The sequence below is a fragment of the Glycine soja genome, chromosome 15 (assembly GCF_004193775.1).
Source record: "Glycine soja cultivar W05 chromosome 15, ASM419377v2, whole genome shotgun sequence".
Taxonomy (NCBI): domain Eukaryota; kingdom Viridiplantae; phylum Streptophyta; class Magnoliopsida; order Fabales; family Fabaceae; genus Glycine; species Glycine soja.
In genome coordinates this window covers 6,037,824-6,053,670 of record NC_041016.1, presented here as the reverse complement: position 1 = coordinate 6,053,670, position 15,847 = coordinate 6,037,824, and the positions used below count along the sequence as shown (strand labels likewise).

The window sequence follows — 15,847 nt, the reverse complement described above, 5'->3', positions numbered from 1 at the left end:
GACTGTATATTTTAAGTAATATCTCTTTAAGTAATGTTTCATATTTCATAAATGTAAAAAAAAAAGACAATTAAAAATGATCCATCAGGTTTATCTGCATCAACAAAACCACTAGGTCGAAATAAATGTCCCATATCATAGCATAAATTGGGGGAAACACTTCCAATTCCTATCAAATATATTAGATATGCTAATAGAAACCCACTTAAAGGATCATCAGATATGTTTGAACCGTAAACATATTCACCTAAATTACAACTGTTCAAAAGTTTCTAAGAGCCACGAAAGATTTCTTAAGAGACTTATCTACCAAACAAGATAAATGAGGTCACCAAACCCGTAGTTTTAGAGAAGAGGAGGTGGAAGTTCGTTTCTTATCCTTTCTTGTTCTTAACCAGTCGTGCTAACGCGTGTTTGATATCATTTTTGCATATGGCATAATGGAAAAAAAAAATGGTGCAATACTGGTATTTTTGGCCTTTGAAATCCGCGTAAATTTTAACAATGTACGAAAGTGATTGGAGAATCTGCGTAGACAAGGAATTATATGGTGGTCAACAAACAAAATCTGGAGTAAAGTCATATGGGAAGTGAGATCTAGTAAAGCAAGCAAGTTGTAACATAACAGGATGATGACCAAATTTAATTTTGTGATGATGAAAATTGAAACCTTGGTTTAGGAGAAGGAAGGAAAGGGAAGAGCATCAAGCAGAGGGGGATAGGTGTGAGATTTGGCCAAGTAGAAGGGGACAGAATAGACATCCTCCCGGAAATACAGGGATACCGTACAGACTTAAATACCTTTTATTCAGTTTGTGATATTTTTTTTTTTTTTTTGGTTTTTAACCTCACCAAGTGAGGCACTACCACTACTACAGTCTTTGTTCTTGTAGCCTTGTTTGTACCTCTCTCTCTCTTTCTGCCACACATCACACCCAACAGTCAGAGCATTGCAGCAACTCTGCACCACTGCTCCTGCTTCAGCTCTCAGACTAGCAAAAGGGCCCAAAGCACAAATAAAGTAAAACAAGAGGGGATACAAAGCTCCCATTTTTATGACTCCAACTTAAATCTCACTCTATGCTTGATTTGATGCTACCCCAAAATACACACCCTCTCTCCCCCAGCCATAACATAAAGTAAAAAAGAAAAGAACCCCCCCAAAAGAAACAAAAGCAAAAAAAAAAAAAAAGTTATACCAGAGAGAGTGATAACTCATTATAGGGTAGTGAGAGAAAGGGAGAGGACAGAGAAAGAGGGTCTCTTTCTTTTTGGAGTATTGGGTCACAGCCTCTTTTAGGAATGCCAAAGTTACTCAACAACACCTCACGCTCTCTGAAAATGCTGCAGGCATGAAACCGCTCATTCCAACCTTCACCTCCTTCTTCCAAACCTCTCCTTCACTTGTTAGATTTGTTCACATTGCAAAGGGAACTTTGTTGCTATGGGGTTGATCGATCTGAACACCACGGAGGATGATGAAGCTGCTCCATTATCTGCTTCTTCTTCTCACTCGGGGATAAGCACTTCTGCTTCAACCTTGGTTGTTTCTCCTCCTCCTTCTGTGTGCTTGGAACTGTGGCACGCGTGTGCGGGCCCTTTGATCTCTCTGCCTAAGAGAGGAAGTGTTGTTGTTTACTTGCCACAGGGACACTTTGAGCATGTTCAGGATTTTCCGGTCAATGCTTTTGATATCCCACCCCATGTGTTCTGTCGTGTTCTTGATGTCAAGCTCCATGTAAGTGTGCTCTTCCCTTTTTTTCCTTTCATCGGACAAAACAAAACCAATGTGTCGGCTCAGGATTTTCTCCTTTTCTCTTAAATTTGGTTCCTTTATGGGGTTTTGTATCTGTGCTTTTTGTTATGTCTGCGTGCTAAGAAAATTCATTTTTCCTTGTCAAGTTTTAACAATTTATGAATGAATGAATGAAGAAATGAACACTCCCCCCCCTCCCCCCATTTTGTTCCTAGTTCTGGTTCTTTTGGATTATTCATGTCTAAAAGGAAATATGGGGTGGTCTGTTTTGGACTTTACATAAATTTTAATGAGATGTGGTTGTGCTTTTTCTGAGCAGGCAGAGGAAGGGAGTGATGAAGTGTACTGCCAAGTGTTGTTGGTTCCTGAAAGTGAGGTGAGGCTTATCTATGGTGTTAATTTTACTTTGGTTCAGTTTGGGTTTGGGGGAAGCTTGCAGAAAGATATCTCAACCTATCTATGTCTTAAGGGTCAGATAAAATTTGACTAAACGGATTTGTTTGATTGAGCAGAATGTCATGGCTCTGGAAACCTAAGGAGACTAAAAATAGACTATGTGGTTAACTAAGTTTTGTTTTCTTTCTATATCCATGTTACTCGTCCTTTCCATATGATGTTATCTGGGAGAAATAGATGCACAGAAAGCTCTGTTACTTTTTATTGTAGGAATGAGTCTTTATTAGCTTATTTTAGTTTAAATTTGCTTGAACTTGGACTTGATTATAGCAAGTGGAGCATAGCTTGCGGGAAGGGGAAATTGTTGCTGATGGGGAAGAGGAGGATACTGGAGCTACGGTGAAGTCAACAACTCCCCATATGTTCTGCAAGACTCTCACAGCTTCAGACACCAGCACTCATGGTGGATTCTCAGTTCCCCGTCGGGCAGCTGAAGATTGCTTTCCTCCCCTGGTAAGTATGAATTATGATGCATTGATTTCTCGTCTAAGGAATTGTGTTCTAGTGTTTTTCTGTCTGTTCTAATTTGCTTTATCCTATTTTTGACATGCTAAATTCAAGCCTGATCTTGTGGATGCTTTGAAATATGTCTATGCCCATGATATCAGGCTCTTGGAAGTATGCTTTGGATATTTTTTTGGTAGCATTTTTAATTTATAGTCCAATGTTACTTTTAGGATTACAGTCAACAGAGACCTTCACAAGAACTTGTGGCAAAGGATCTTCATGGCCTGGAATGGAGGTTTCGTCATATATATAGGGGTATTTCACTTGCCAACATTAACATTAACATACTAGTACATAGCCAGTTGAATACTTGGAGTTTTAACTTTTTGGCTTTATGTGAGTGAGCAGGCCAACCACGGAGGCATTTGCTCACAACTGGGTGGAGTGCATTTGTGAACAAAAAGAAGCTTGTTTCTGGAGATGCTGTATTGTTTCTTAGGTAACATTGCCTGAATTCTTATCTAATATGAATATGAATTACTGAAGTAGTATTCCTAACTACAGCTAACATTTTATAATTTAAATCAGGGGCAATGATGGAGAACTGAGATTAGGGATTCGCAGGGCAGCTCAGTTGAAATGGGCTGGTTCCTTTGCAGTTCCCTCAGGTCAGCAATTGAATCCTGCAACTCTCATGGATGTTGTTAATGCATTATCTACAAGATGTGCATTTAGTGTTTGCTATAATCCAAGGTATTTTTCTCTTTATTCACTTGTACCTTCCCCAGGAGTTATTGAAGGAAATCTGTTAATGTCAGTTCCTGTGCACAGTTATTATGGAGTTTTTTCAGTTTGTATAAGATGGGGATGGGGATTCTGAATTCTGAAACATGTTTAGTCATAATGTCTAAATGAAAATTTCCCATTTCACCTCAGTCTTCTATTTTAAGGTGCTAGACTGGAGATTTGGTTTAATAGAAGAAAACAAACTGCATTGAAGTTCCTAGTTCCTTACCATTAATAATTGAATATTTTAATGATTTTTAAAATTTCCATTTTCTCTGTATGCATAGTATGTTTTAACAAGATTTGAGTTATAGAAAAAAAAAAGAAGTCAAGCTAACAGTTCATCAATTACCATGGTATGTGATTGCAGTCTTATATTTCACTGTTCCTTTGTAGGTTCAGCTCTTCGGAATTCATCATACCTGTTCACAAATTCTTAGAGAGCCTTGACTGTTCTTATTCAGTTGGAATGAGGTTCAGGATGCGTTTTGAAACTGAAGATGCGGCAGATCGAAGGTTGATCAATTATCATGCTTGTTCCTGCTACAGATTGATTACCTATCAATAACTTATCTGGGTCTAACTTCTATTCGCAGATTCACTGGATTAATTGCTGGAATTAGTGATGTTGATCCTGTTAGATGGCTCGGATCAAAATGGAGATGCCTACTGGTATTGCAGCTTTGGGTCATTCTAACTTAAGATTGTTAATTCTGCTCAAGTTTCATGCACATTTTTGTTTTGTATGTCAACTTGTTAAACTACAAAAAATTCGATTGTATTCATTCATAATGGATGCAGCGGTTCCTATATGTCACTACCCTATTGTTTATTTTGATTTATTCTGAGATTTCATTTCTATAGTACGATATAATTGAGTTCAGCAATATGTTCTTTATCATTTTTACAGGTAAGGTGGGATGACATAGAAGCTGCTAGGCACAATAGGGTTTCCCCATGGGAAATTGAGCCATCTGGTTCTGCTTCAAATTCCAGTAACTTGATGGCAGCTGGTTTGAAGAGGAACAGGATTGAAATGACTTCAGCAAAACTGGAATTTCCCAATCCCAGTAAGTCACTAAACCTATGTTCTTAAAAGAGAAGTTTTTTTTGAGCCATGCTTCCCAATTCAATAATATTGATAATTTCATTAATTTGTTACTCATGCATGGCAGATGGGATTCAAACATCAGACTTTGGGGAATCGTTAAGGTTCCGGAAGGTCTTGCAAGGTCAAGAAATTTTGGGTGTTAATACTCCCCCCTTTGATGGTATTAATGCTCAGAGTCCCTGGTTATACGAGTTAGGGAGGTGCTATCCTGGTTCAAACTGTTCTGGGATTCCTCCAACAGGAAATAACATCAGAGTGCCGCATCCGGCATCTGATTTTTCCTGCAATGGCATAGGCTTTAGTGAATCTTTCCGGTTCCAGAAGGTCTTGCAAGGTCAAGAAATTCTTCCAAGCCAACCATATGGAAGAGCCTTATCTATTGAGGAGGCTCGAGCAAATGGTCGCTATGGATTTTATGATGGCTGTCAGTTACTTAACTCCAGAAATGGATGGTCTGCACAGATGCATGACAATGCTTCACATTTGCATGCATCTGTTACACCTGCGCAAGTGTCATCTCCATCATCTGTGTTAATGTTCCAGCAAGCAGTTAATCCAGTTTCAAACTGTGATTATAGCATTAACAAATGTAATAAGGAAATGGAGGGTAGAATCCATTATCAAGGCTTATACACATCTGAAATGAAAGGTAGAACATTGGCATCTTCCCCATCTGACGATCTTATTGTATCTAGGCGAGCTCCAGAGGGTGCTAGTTCTATAGGTATGTTTGATGTTCATAATCAGTTGGGTAGTTCACAGTTACATGAATCAGTGTCAGCATTGAGAAGCAGTCAAAAGTTGGTTTCCTCATGTAAAAGTAGTTGCAGACTCTTTGGTTTTTCATTGACTGAGGACACACATGTTGCAAATGAAGAGGTATCAGCCTCTACCATCACTTTACCATTGAGTTCTGGACCTTCGTTTACTAGACTTGTTGAAGATGAGTTCCATCCTGGCCATTCGCATCCGAGTAAGGCGGTTGGAAGTAACTGCACCAAGGTATGTGATCTGTTTATCATGTTCTTGACATGCAGGGTGTAATTGTTCATTTCATGGTTCACACTGATTGTGGATAAATTCTTCCTATTGTTTGTAGAGTGTATTGCAGTATTGAGCTTAGAATCATGATGTGTGCTGGCTATATGACACACTGGAATGAGATAAGCTGAAGAACGGGTCCATAGTTTGCTCTGGTTACGTGCTTTGCTATAATATCTTTGGATTTAAGTAAGGAGGAAAATTGTTATTATTTGTGCCATATTTGTTGGCTGACCAAGTTGAAGTGCTTGTGTATTAACGGTTTGCTCATGGGCAATATGACCTGTAAAAGATGCATACTCGAAGTAAAAACTATTGCTGTAATCTTAGGCATATTTATCCTCCATTTGGCACTTCTAAAGTTGAATGTATTTGTTAGACGCAAGAAGTTAAAATTTCAATGGAAAGGCCATCGACCCATCTTGAGGATCTCGAAACACTATAGCCTATAGGGTGAACGTTCTTCAACTGAACTTCTCAGTGATTTCTTGACACTGAAGTGGTTAGTATTCAATTGACACTGATTAGTTCGTTTTTTTCTCTTAAAAACTATTCCTCCCAAGTCCTAATATAATACATTGACTGGGCTTTAAGTTTGATTGTATAAATGAGTGAAACTCCAGTAATATATAGGAAAAATGTTAATTTTATTTGGGAATTTCCTGTTTTTGTCTTCCTTCATGTGTTGAACAAATGAAAAAATTGACTTCTGCAAGATAAAGGTCTTACAGGGCTTGTTCAAGTCCTCACTCCTAGTTAGGAGTGAGGTAACTAGGTAAGTGTTATTTTGGTTACCTTTCCCAACCTAAAAGTTTATGAACCGAAAAAGAAGAGAAAGTGAACGTAACAATTCTGGTCAAAAGAAGCAGCGCAACATCTCTAATAGTCTATCATATTGTACATGTAAGTAATGTAACCATAAACTGAATGGTGTACTATTAAGATGACATGCATAACTTTCGGTTGGGACTTAGGACCATGTGTCATAAGTGTTGCAGTGATACCTCCCTTCCCTTTTTCTTTTCTCATCTATTTTTACTTCCTTAGAAACAGGAGACAAGTATAGTGATTAAAATAAGACATATAGAGATAAAAAATAAATGAATTTTAAAATTTAGTAAAAAAAAAAAGAAAAAGGATAACAATCTTTTTGGGTCCAAACTTTTCTTAAAAAAAAACACGTTCAGGTTTTGAAGTGAAGTTTTGAGGGCTGTTAGTTTCTGCACTCCGTAGGTGCTGGATAAAATTTGTAGGGTGTAAGAAGTAACCCCCAAATTTTGAGCTAAAGGAAAAATTAACGGCCTGCTAGGCCCAGGTCCTTTCTTCCCTCCACCTTTATTTTGTTTTATTGGCGCATGATTGCAACATAAATAAAGTAAAGAATAAATTATAATTTTGATCCCACTATAAATCCTAATTTATGATTTTGGTCTCTTTGTTTTTATTTTAGCCATTTTGATTCCTTGTTTTAAAAAAATTATAATTTTGTTTCAATATTTAATTTTGCATACATTTTCTAAATATTTTAATTAGTTAAATTATTTTTATATGATGAGTGAATATGTTAAGTCTATGTTTTAATTAAACTAAAATAAAAGGAAAAAAATGTAAAATTAAAGATGGAACCAAAATTATAAAATTTTAAAATTGAGAAGACTAAAATCGTAAAAATAAATAATAAGGAGACTAAAATCGTAGATTAAGAATTATAGGAGAAACAAAAATTACAATTTAGTGTAAAGTAAATATGATAATTTATTCTTGTGAGTTTTGATCATGTTCTTTTCATAAAAAAATAGAAATTTTGCACGTACTTTACTTGTAATTTAAATTCAATACTGATAGAAAATTAATTGTCTCCTAGAAATAAATCGTTAAGATACAATAAAAATTATCATAATAAACATAAGTTGCAATATTATACGAATGTAGAATGAATTTAACCTGAATTTCATATTGATCCAGAATATGTTGATCATATACAGTAGTGAAGAATTTTTGGAGCTTTACGTTCAAGTTATCCCATTTGTCTTCGTTATATATATTTTTTTTTAATCAGAAATATCTATGACTTCTTATTTTACACTCAACTACTTCTCCCTTGCGTGTCACTCCATTTTGAAATAACTCATTTTGGGATAAATTGGTTATATGATTTTCATTCCTAAAAAAGATGGGTGTGTTGACAAGTAATAAAGCCACTAATTATACTCCTGTGGTTGATTATTTTTATGTACCTTTTACTCTTCCGTAATTTTAATTTGTTGGATTACCCGTCTATTTACTCATCTAATTTCATGCTTATTTGATTTTCACCTATGCCAAGCATATAATAAAGGGTATATATGATCTAAGTAATTCTTTAATTTCGTGTACTTCAGTATTTCAAAAGGAAAAGGAGGCAGTCCCTCTCTGAGGCTCTTGAAAAGATTAGAACAGGTAAGCTTAATTTCCAGATCACATGCATGAAACTTAGAGAGAAATGAGTTGGTATTAGTTTTAATTTCTCTGACTCTTTTAAGATAAACAGAGTGATATTTACCTATTTTCCGTGTAGAATTGATGCTTCTGGGTTTCACATCTCTGCTGCTAACGGTGAGCGAAAAATCAATTGCAAATATTTGCATTCCAAAGGGTGCAGGCGAAACTCTTATTCCCTGTGCAAGCATAACTTTTGATGATGCCAAGAAACAAAATGTGCAGAGCAGGTATGTAAATATCTAAAGCATATATGTGTGTCAAGTGTGTGTGTGCATGTGTATCATCAAATTGGAGGTTGGCTTTCTAGTTTTCTACTTGATATGATGGAACTTCAGTTGGAAACTTAATTCAGAGAAAGGCACTCAAGTTAGAACATGCATATATGCATCACATAAGGCATGGTCATTGGAAGAGAAAACAGGGGAGCCAGGTTTGAGTACTTTTGTAAATATAAAATTTTTGCTTTATATATATAAACTCCTGAAAATTTTACAAATTCCAATCAGCCTTACATAGTTACATTTAGATATGTATATTTTAGGAGGAGTGCTAATTATTAACAATAATCTTGAGTGAAACCTATAACCAATAGTAAAATGTGTTTAAAAAAAAAAAGTATATGATAAAATATGTTGGTGACATATTTCATATTTGAATGTTTCCACGGGGGAAAGTATCATTATTGTCGAGGGAAGGTGTAAGAGAGCAGCAATACTTCATCTTTTATCTGGCTAGGTGTCATGTTGTTTCCAGCTTCCTCACCTTTGGTCTTGGATTGGCGAAGGTGACTAATATTTCTTTCAACATTTCCTTTTCCTCCCTTCCCTTTACTTCTATAGCGCAAGTTGAGAGTTTAATTAAAGCTAGGAATTAATCTATAATAAGACCATACATTTAATACAAAGTGAACTAAGTTTATATCTCTGAGTCAATTCCTCACAATTAAGGGGATGTTGGACTTGTGTTTGACAAACTCACCTTTGGTTAGTGACCGTCCTTGGAAGCATATGCAGATTAGGCGTTCGGAGTCTTGGGAAGGAGAAACTAGAACATTGGAATATCAGTTTGCATATGGTAAGTCTTGGCTAGCTATCTCATTTCCTATGGAGTTCTCCATATTTTGGTTATGATTTGTAAAAAAAAAAACGCTAAATCATGACATAATACACGATATAATATAACAAAGCAGTAAATAGCTTATTTAAGAGGTGTTTCAACTTTCAATATTCCAGCATTCAGTTCTTTTTCCATTATTTTTAATCATTTTTAACCATAGCACCATGATATTAAGACTAAAATAGAATGTTACTGTGAAAAATAAAAATACATAGTTATTTTTTGTCTTTATATTTTTTTAAAAATAAAAACCATTTATTTTCATAATTTATAAACACTATCTGTATAGAGCATAACTTCAAAGCATATTTATATTCTTTAAAATACAAAAAATCAGGAAACTTCATTAAGTTCATTACTTGCCTTGGATCTGTAGATCCACGGAGGTATCAGCTCACTGGTCAGACACCATTTGGAAAGCGGCATCTTAACTATTGGAGTAACAATTCTGTAATGTATTGGCCAGTAAGTTGACTAGCTAAGTTCAAATTTCTATTTTTTTTAGGGAACCAAGTTCAATTGTTGGAGTGTATTTTGTTTTTATCTTTACCCTTTTAATTTGCCAAGGTCTGTCTTGTTAGACAATTTTATAGATCTGTCCCCAGGGTTGATTACTTCACTCTTAGACATGGATTCATCATGGTAATGCAAATTTTTCAATAAACTAATTTGGGTTCATATCATGACTTTTTAGTAAGATTGATATTATAGGGTGAAATATCTAATTATTACATTTTGTTGCTATACTATTAACCTAGGCTCATTTTTCAGAAGAAAGTAACTTTGATTTCCAAAAATATATAGAACGGGCTCTGGAGAAAGATTTTGGAGTTGTCGTGGGATTACGGTACTAATTAACTACCTACAATGACTTCAATAAAAACGCGACTGAATCTTAACATTTATCAGAAATATAATCGTATTTTGTGAGCATATTGTTGCAGCTGGTGGATTTGGATCTTCTCTGTACTTTACATATTCTTCAATGCAAATGGTAAGTATTAAACTACTATATAATTATGATAAAAGAAGATTCCACGATACAAATTAATGAGCTACGTAATAACTAATTACTTTTTTATTTTCTGCCCGTTTTTGTTCTGCAGCATTCTACAGCCATTTCTGGCAGCCTTTTATTCCGCTAATGGTCAGAATAGCTTAGTATGTAATCTTTTTTTTAGTCATGGTACTTTTGTCATACATGGGATATAATATTAATAGGTGATATTTGGTTTTATGCTGTGCATGCAGGTGCTTTAATTGGTGGGAACAAAGCTACAAGGCATAATAACATATATGTGTTTGGATAGTCATGACAAATCCCATATGATCAAAGGAACTTTGCTTGTGAGGCCTAGTGACCACTTTTTCTGGTTTGGATAATTGGATGTCCCAAGCTGCTACTTCATCTTATTAGCTTCATATTGTTTTAGGTTATTCTTTAACACCGTACAATTCTTGATTCTTATACTTGGAAAACATGTATTTAAACTCATTATTAGAGTATTTTGCATCATGCAGAATTTCTTTCAACTAGCATTTTTCACATGTACTTCGGTAAGTTCCCCATTTTATTCGCTTGGAAAATAACAATAATAAAAAAATTGGCAAATTTGTGCTCTCAAATATTTTTTTTTTTTAAAAACGAGATGGAAAATAAAGAAAATGAAGAGAGAATGTTTTAAAGTAGAATGAAAATACTGTATAGCCCGAGCCTTTTTTTTTGTCAATTTTTTTCTTCCACAATGAGTTAGAATGAGTTGAGTATTGATCATTGGGTAAATAATTGGTAGTTACTATTCTAATTTATCTAACAAAGTCACAATTACCTTAGCTGTGTAGCTGTAATTAAAATAGGAAAAAAGAAATAGAGGAGAAGATAGCAAAAACAAATGGAGGATATGAAAATTTTTATTCTTTGTTTCGGTAACAAATATAACATATTGTTTTCTGTGAAGTACAGATCCGATTCGACATCAGATCATGCTTTCATCAAGAAACTGAGAATATTATCATAAGGGTAGCTATGGTTGTTTCAGTACATATTCTTTGTGGCTATGTAACACTACCTCTTTATGCTTTGGTAACTCAGGCACACAATCAAACCGTAACTAATTATAACTCTGATCACTCGAAATAGTGCAATTAATTTCCGCAGCATCACATATTTATCTGTTTCTTAGAAATTCTATTACTACTACTTCTGTCAATTGATTAAAAAACACGACATTTCAAGTTGTTTGCATCGTATTTTGTACTAATATTTTGTTAATAACATGCAATGTGTAACAGATGGGTACCTCAATGAGGAAATCTGTGTTTACAGAAAATGTAATTAGAGGCATCCAAATTTGGCAGGATAAGGCCAAGAAGAAATAGTGAGTGAACAACAAGAATCCGAGAATCAGGAATCAAATCTAGGATCATTTCAAGGATTTGACCTGCAAAACACTGGAAAACCAAGGCAATTTTGATTAGCATTTATATGCTTTTCTAGCTGGTCATGATTATTAGAGATATAAATTAAGCTATACATATGTGAAAGTATTATATGGTCTTGGAATACTGGGTGTCTATATTCCCAATTTAACTCTATCTTAATCGATTTTTTTTTATTAAAAAAACTCGACTATTTTTTATATAGAAATTGATTGGATCATTTTTTTATAGACAAATATTAGTTATTAATTTTTAATAGATTTTGTTAGTAAAAGTTATTCGAACTCACTTCTTAAGCATTAACTCAATCTTATAATTTTAGAAATTTATATTGGATCATAAACAGGTGCTATCCTCCTCCATACGATACTTTTTAACCATTGTTACAACCGTAGCTCGTATTTTTTGTATTCTGTTCCAGCACCTCTTCTGCTCTTAATGAAATTGTTGTAGCCGACCAAAAAATTTCACCCTCTCAGAAGTGTTCTATCTTCTCCAAGTACCCTGACATGCTAGCAAACTTGGGTCATGCATGCTGCTTCCTTTCAATGGAGCATAGTATATAGGCAGGGTTCCGTCAATGTTGGGTTTACATATAACATACCCATGAGGATGCTATAAGGTGTAGAACCTCTTTTTTGATTCGTTAGCTTGTATTTTCCTCTTTCCCCATTCATTTTTTTTTTGGAAAGTTAGTTTTTAACATAGATAGTATTCATTGTAACTTGTTGGAGTTGTGCGGATTAATGATGTGACAAAATATAACCCCCTCTTATAAATTGGTTTTGTGGGGTGAAATTATATTCAAATTCAAATTGTAAGTGATTAATTAGCTAAGTTTTCAAAAATAATATAAACACACAAACCATTTTTTTAACAATAATTATTCAAAATTTATTCCATCAAAATTTAATTTAAATATATCTATATGTCCATAGTAGTTGATCTTAGTCAAACTAAAACTCCGAGTAAACTTTTCCTACAAGGCTGCAACCAAAAATATTAAGCAGCTATATTTCAGTAGACGACCCCATTCTAGTAACATTAATTGCTTTCTTATAAGTTATAAGTAAAAACGAACGAATGTAACTTAGTTGCATATAGGTACTAACATTGAATCAGCATAAAAAAGGTACTAAAATTGAAATTGATTTATATTGAATGTTTGTAATTAACATATTATGTATATTTATTCTAAGAAAGAGAAATCCATCTTTTCCTTCTCTTTTCGGTGTTACTGTTAGAATTATACCAAATTGTCTAATAGGACAACATGGTAAAGGTTATTTTGGATTAATTTAATATTTAAAATATATATATATATATATATATATATTAAAACACCAAATTAATTTATAAATAAATGATAGTAGTTGAGGATAAATAAATTGATGCATGATACCAATTAAATTAACTTCAACGTATATATACTCAACATTTTCTTCTATTTTTTGACAGACTCAACATTTTCTTCTTAATTTGTCTAATGTGGGAAAAAAAAAGAAATTTTCTTGTAATTAATTGTATATATGCGTATGTTATTATGTTTATTAAAAAAATGCTATTTTTTTATTAATTGGACAGAAAATCTATGAAACTCCAGTCTTCATAGTATCTAATAGAAGGCTTGGTACTTTAAATTCTGCATCTTTAGAATAGCCACCCACGTTCAATGCCGAAGAGAGAGAGAGAGAGAGTGGGGCAGAGTTTAGGTTTTAGGGTTCAAATTATTGTTCTCATAATAGAGTTAAAGAATTGAATTAGAAAATAGAAAGTGTCTGTGCGGCTGTGCCTCAAACAAAACTCTATCGTCTTATATAATATATCTACTGTGCATAAAAAAATACTACAGTACTTATGCGAAATTTGGATTGGTTTTCAAATCTCAAAATTGTGAATCGAATTGAATCGCATGGTTTGAAGAAAAAAAACATAAAACAATGAATTTCAGTTTTGAATAGTTTGCGGTTTTAGGTCAGTTTTTAATTTTTATTTCGGTTTTCAAAATTAAAAGAAAATAACTAGAATCTATATATATATATATATATATATATATATATATATATATATATATATATATATATATATATAAGTGAGAAAGACGTGAAAATATTGTACAGACAAAGCTAGGAATGACATTATTGGTGATATAATATGTAGAATTATAGATGGTGTTATGATTTATCAGCTTCCCTTTCAGGTAGTAAAATATTAAATATATAATGGGAGACTTTTGTCACTGGATACGTCATCAACGTGCATTAAATGTGCAGACTATATGCAGCTAGGGTGGCAAAATGAGTCGGTCAGCTGGTTCCGTCACCAACCCATAAAATGTGTTCATTCTTTCCGTTTGGTATGATTCAATGGTTAGTTCATCTCATTTTTATTGTAGTTATTCATCTGTCAAAATTAAAATATTAAAAAAAATAAATTATAAATATATTTTAATTAATTTATTTTTTATAAATATTTACTAAAAAAACTTGAATGTGTTATCTTAAATTTTAAATAATAATTTATTTAGACAAAAAATAAACTAATTAAAAATTAATAAATATATATATATATATATATATATATATATATATATATATAAAATAACAAAATAAATACTAAAATTATTTTTAATAAAAAAGAATTAACAGATTGATGCGTCCTATTTTTCTTTCAATCTATTTTTCAACGGATCAAAATAAAACTAATTGAAACATGTTGAAGGAATGAAAATCCTAACTCAACCCAAAAAAAAGCTCAAAATGGATTGATCCAACTGTCCAACCTGTTTTATAACCCCCTATATGTAATATGATTTGTGTGCACCACCTATTGGTGTATATTTTAATGATTACTCGGTACCCATTTAAAAAACCATTGGAAAGTCAAATTTTGCGTACAAAGGAAATTTGGAATAATATGGATATTGGATTGTGTGGCCCCTTTGTAGATTCTTTATAAAACTATGGTGGTCGAGGGTAGCCTAGGTTGATCAGTACATGGTTTTAACTTTACATGGGGTGAAAGTGATTGAATGTGGAAGATAAGTGACAAATGATGAAATCCATAGACTATTTTATTTGTTTCCATGCTTTTGCTGGCTAAAGACTTGGAAAAGCATATAACGGTTGTCTAGCAAGAAATTCAATCAACTAGTTAGCAAGGACTTATCAACAACATTGATAATAGGAGCATCCATTGTGTCACCTAGCATTTCAGAGTGCAATAGTCAAAAGTTTTTTTTCTTGGTGAATAGTTGTTGATACATACATAAACCATACACTTGGAGGTTCCATTATTAAGAGCCAAGCTTATTTTTCATCATTAAAAAATGAAGTGATTTGGTTTAAATATTAACATTCCCTCTCACCAATTTTAATCAACTCTAATAATGATCATAATATGGCAACCTAGCTAAACTGTCATAAAAATCATTCAAAGCTCTTGAGTGAACTCAGTTTTATCATTTATAAATCACATGTGAAACATCATAAGATGAAAAAAGAAGTTCGGAAATTTTCCAGACAGAGATGGCATATATGTATTCAAGTGTCAGACATAAGAGTACAAAAAAGGGCCATAAGCTGCTCTGAAAAGGTAGATTAATCTTACACACATGATAAATTAGTTTTTTTTTTTTATCAGCTTTTATATACTTACAATTTTACTTTTTCATCTAATAAATATAAAGATACTCGATTCCATAAATATATATACAGAAAGTATTAAGTGATATTTTTTTGTTAAGAAATAAAAAAAATATAAATATCTGAATCATATAATTACATGTAAATATTCAACAAAAAATAATGTTAATGGTCAAAATTAAAAATTATTAATTACATGACTACTTCAAAAGATCGTATGCATTTTCTTTTAAATTTAACTATTCAAATAGAATCTATAGCTATAGCTACTAATAATTCTTATTTTTCCATAATTTTTTTTCATTTGATGTCAGATAATAAAAAGTAATTATCATATTTTTGAATATTTCATTTTTTTATTTAACCTCTTCTTTTTTTTTTCTCCATGTACATTTTTATTTTAGTAGTATATAATTTCCATCTTCTGTCTAAGTTTATTTTTATTTTAAAAAAATGTAAAGAGGCACATAATTTCTTCGAGTGTGTAATAAAGGGGTAAAGCATGGTGTCGTCACGCCAGGCGTGTAACATGAATGTAATAGTAGAATTAGCATCTACTTTAGACTAAAT

The 15,847-nt window shown here is 33.0% G+C and overlaps 2 protein-coding genes across 7 annotated transcripts; both read left to right on the top strand.

Moving 5' to 3' along the window:
* The first annotated feature begins 342 nt into the window (after positions 1–342).
* On the top strand, positions 343–6,247 carry LOC114388112 (auxin response factor 3-like). Its single transcript, XM_028348446.1, has 11 exons — positions 343–1,738; positions 2,076–2,132; positions 2,483–2,665; positions 2,890–2,974; positions 3,068–3,158; positions 3,248–3,412; positions 3,842–3,961; positions 4,042–4,117; positions 4,356–4,515; positions 4,621–5,558; positions 5,656–6,247. Exons 1-11 carry the CDS (start codon positions 1,445–1,447, stop codon positions 5,671–5,673), a joined length of 2,187 nt encoding a protein of 728 aa, XP_028204247.1. The 5' UTR covers positions 343–1,444; the 3' UTR covers positions 5,674–6,247.
* A 1,539-nt stretch (positions 6,248–7,786) lies between these two features.
* On the top strand, positions 7,787–11,861 carry LOC114387442 (MLO-like protein 6). 6 transcript variants are annotated; one of them, XM_028347633.1, is made up of 10 exons: positions 7,787–8,036; positions 8,155–8,862; positions 9,092–9,152; positions 9,571–9,659; positions 9,762–9,836; positions 9,953–10,041; positions 10,139–10,188; positions 10,301–10,341; positions 10,446–10,627; positions 11,487–11,861. In XM_028347633.1, the coding sequence occupies exons 2-9, from the start codon at positions 8,734–8,736 to the stop codon at positions 10,452–10,454; spliced, it is 543 nt and encodes a 180-aa protein (XP_028203434.1). In that variant the 5' UTR covers positions 7,787–8,036; positions 8,155–8,733; the 3' UTR covers positions 10,455–10,627; positions 11,487–11,861. The 6 variants fall into 6 exon arrangements, 5 of the variants coding, with proteins under 5 accessions (XP_028203434.1, XP_028203433.1, XP_028203431.1 ...); XM_028347632.1 differs by having other exon boundaries at positions 10,283–10,341; XM_028347630.1 differs by having other exon boundaries at positions 10,283–10,355.
* The last annotated feature ends 3,986 nt before the right edge of the window (positions 11,862–15,847 follow it).